The sequence below is a fragment of the Austrofundulus limnaeus genome, unplaced genomic scaffold (genome assembly GCF_001266775.1).
Source record: "Austrofundulus limnaeus strain Quisiro unplaced genomic scaffold, Austrofundulus_limnaeus-1.0 Scaffold61, whole genome shotgun sequence".
NCBI classification, from domain to species: domain Eukaryota; kingdom Metazoa; phylum Chordata; class Actinopteri; order Cyprinodontiformes; family Rivulidae; genus Austrofundulus; species Austrofundulus limnaeus.
The window spans coordinates 1,862,859-1,864,803 of NW_013952463.1; the positions used below are offsets into that span (position 1 = coordinate 1,862,859).

At 35.5% G+C, this 1,945-nt stretch overlaps 1 protein-coding gene across 1 annotated transcript in view; it reads right to left on the reverse strand.

Moving 5' to 3' along the window:
• Positions 1–1,945, reverse strand: part of keap1a (kelch-like ECH-associated protein 1a) — a gene marked incomplete at its 5' end in the record, with an annotated part of 28,989 nt that overhangs the window by 14,615 nt on the left and 12,429 nt on the right. Inside the window, 2 exon segments of the mRNA XM_014009783.1 lie at positions 774–880; positions 1,007–1,153. Of these exon segments, the coding sequence (XP_013865237.1) occupies positions 774–880; positions 1,007–1,153 (254 nt within the window).

A 1,945-nucleotide genomic window follows, 5' to 3' on the forward strand; every position in this document is an offset into this window, starting at 1 on the left:
ATTACCAGTATACAACCCATTAATTAATAATAAATGGGAAGCGGTATTAGGACACCCCTAGTAATTGTTAACAGGAAATAAAACTTCTTCGTGTCTGTTTGTGCTTTTTAAAATTTTCTTTATTTATTTGTCCTGATTCACAAAGTTTGGTCACAAAGTTTAAATCAGTATATTATTTTATTTACTTTTACACCATAATTGACACGTTTTTGGTGCTTGAGAGCAAATTTCTGGGTGTCGGACGTCACTACAAATATTTCAAGTCAGTCATTAAAATTTGCAGTAGATATTCAGCTCAGAGTAGAAAAAACCCAGTTTCCCTGTTTTTAATTTCTTTCGGTTTATTTAAATCATTCTGAAATCCATAAGTCGGACTTTTGTTCCTGCTGCTTTTTGCTCTGCTAATACATAAATTGCAAAAATCATCAGAAGTTACAAATTTGACTTAATTTTAAATATAAATGAGTCATTTGTCTATCAATCTATAATTATAATGTCTCCCAGTTAAGACATAAGCAAGTTTAACTGGATTTAATTAAACCAATTTATAAAACTATTCATAACAAACTGTAAAAGCTTAAAGAAAACACCGAGACATGATCTCTGTAAAGTCTGTGATCTGCTTTGAGCCACATGGTGGCAGCCTGAAACACAGAGACTCAGGATGACTCGCAGACAGGAAAGATCTTTCTGTGGTTCATAAAACGTTTGCTACAGTCGACACATTTCAGAATAAACGTTTATCTGTTGTTGAGAATACATGAGGAATTTACCCGCCAACAACATAGATGAGTTGGCTTCCACGGTTTGGTGGAGGAGGAAGCTTCATCAGCGTCATTTCCTGAAAGATTTTTGACAGGAAGTCCTTACAGGAATTGGCCTGGAGGTCAAGAAAAAAAGGTACAAGAAGTCAAACACATAAAGCAGCAAACAGCTAGTTAATGATTTGCACTGAATACACAGAAAACACTGGTTCATTTAAAACACTAAGAATGTCAGGGTTTACCTTGCTGAGGATGGGGCAGGACAGGAGCTGGTTCTTCAGAAACTTGGGAGGCAGAGCGTAAATATGAACAGCGTTCAGGAGAGCATGAAGATACTGAGACCTGCTCTCCAGGTCCCAGCTGACCCAGTCTGTGCACGCCTTGTACACCTGCAGGGGGATTATTTAGTATTTAGCTAGAGGTGGGTAACGTTGTGAGTACGTGAGTAAAAACTCACATTGAGCTGACTTTTTTTTTTGTTTAACAGACTGAACTATATTATTTTTATAGATAATACAGTAAAAGTCTCATTAAAGACTTTATTACTGTGATAATATGAAAGTCCAAATCCATATTGTTTGGTTTCTGTGCACAGATTGACATGTTATTTCAAAAGTGAGCTTGTGTTTTGTTTTAATCCTCCTTATTTCTTAATAATCAGAGGCTGAAGGAGCGCTCTGTTTTTATTAATCATGCAAAGTGGAGGTTCTGTTTTGAAAAAAWAAWWAAATAAAATTAAAAAAAGCCAATTCCAATGGAGCAAGCTGGAGAAAAAATGTCACAAAAGTGAATATTTGCTTTAACTGACATAAATTACTATTAAATTTGACTCTATTGTTATTGTTGCCTGTTGCCATGAAATCAGGTAATCAAATGTATGAGTGTTTGTGTGCATGTGTGCACGAGCAAGTTCATTTATTTACCTGTCTGCATGCAAACTATCTGGGCAGACTTTACAGAAACTCGTAATTACTGGATGTAGGTCTTCAACTAATTAAATACAGGATGGCCGTATTAAGAAAACACCAAAATAGCTTTATCTCTGTGCAGTTTACAGATATTGGGCCTCATACAAGAACCGTTCGTATGCACAGATTTGTTCTTAAGTTGTGCGTACGAGTGATTTAGGACAATTTGTGGCATTCACCAATGTTTTCGTATTCTAAGATTTTTTTCAGATA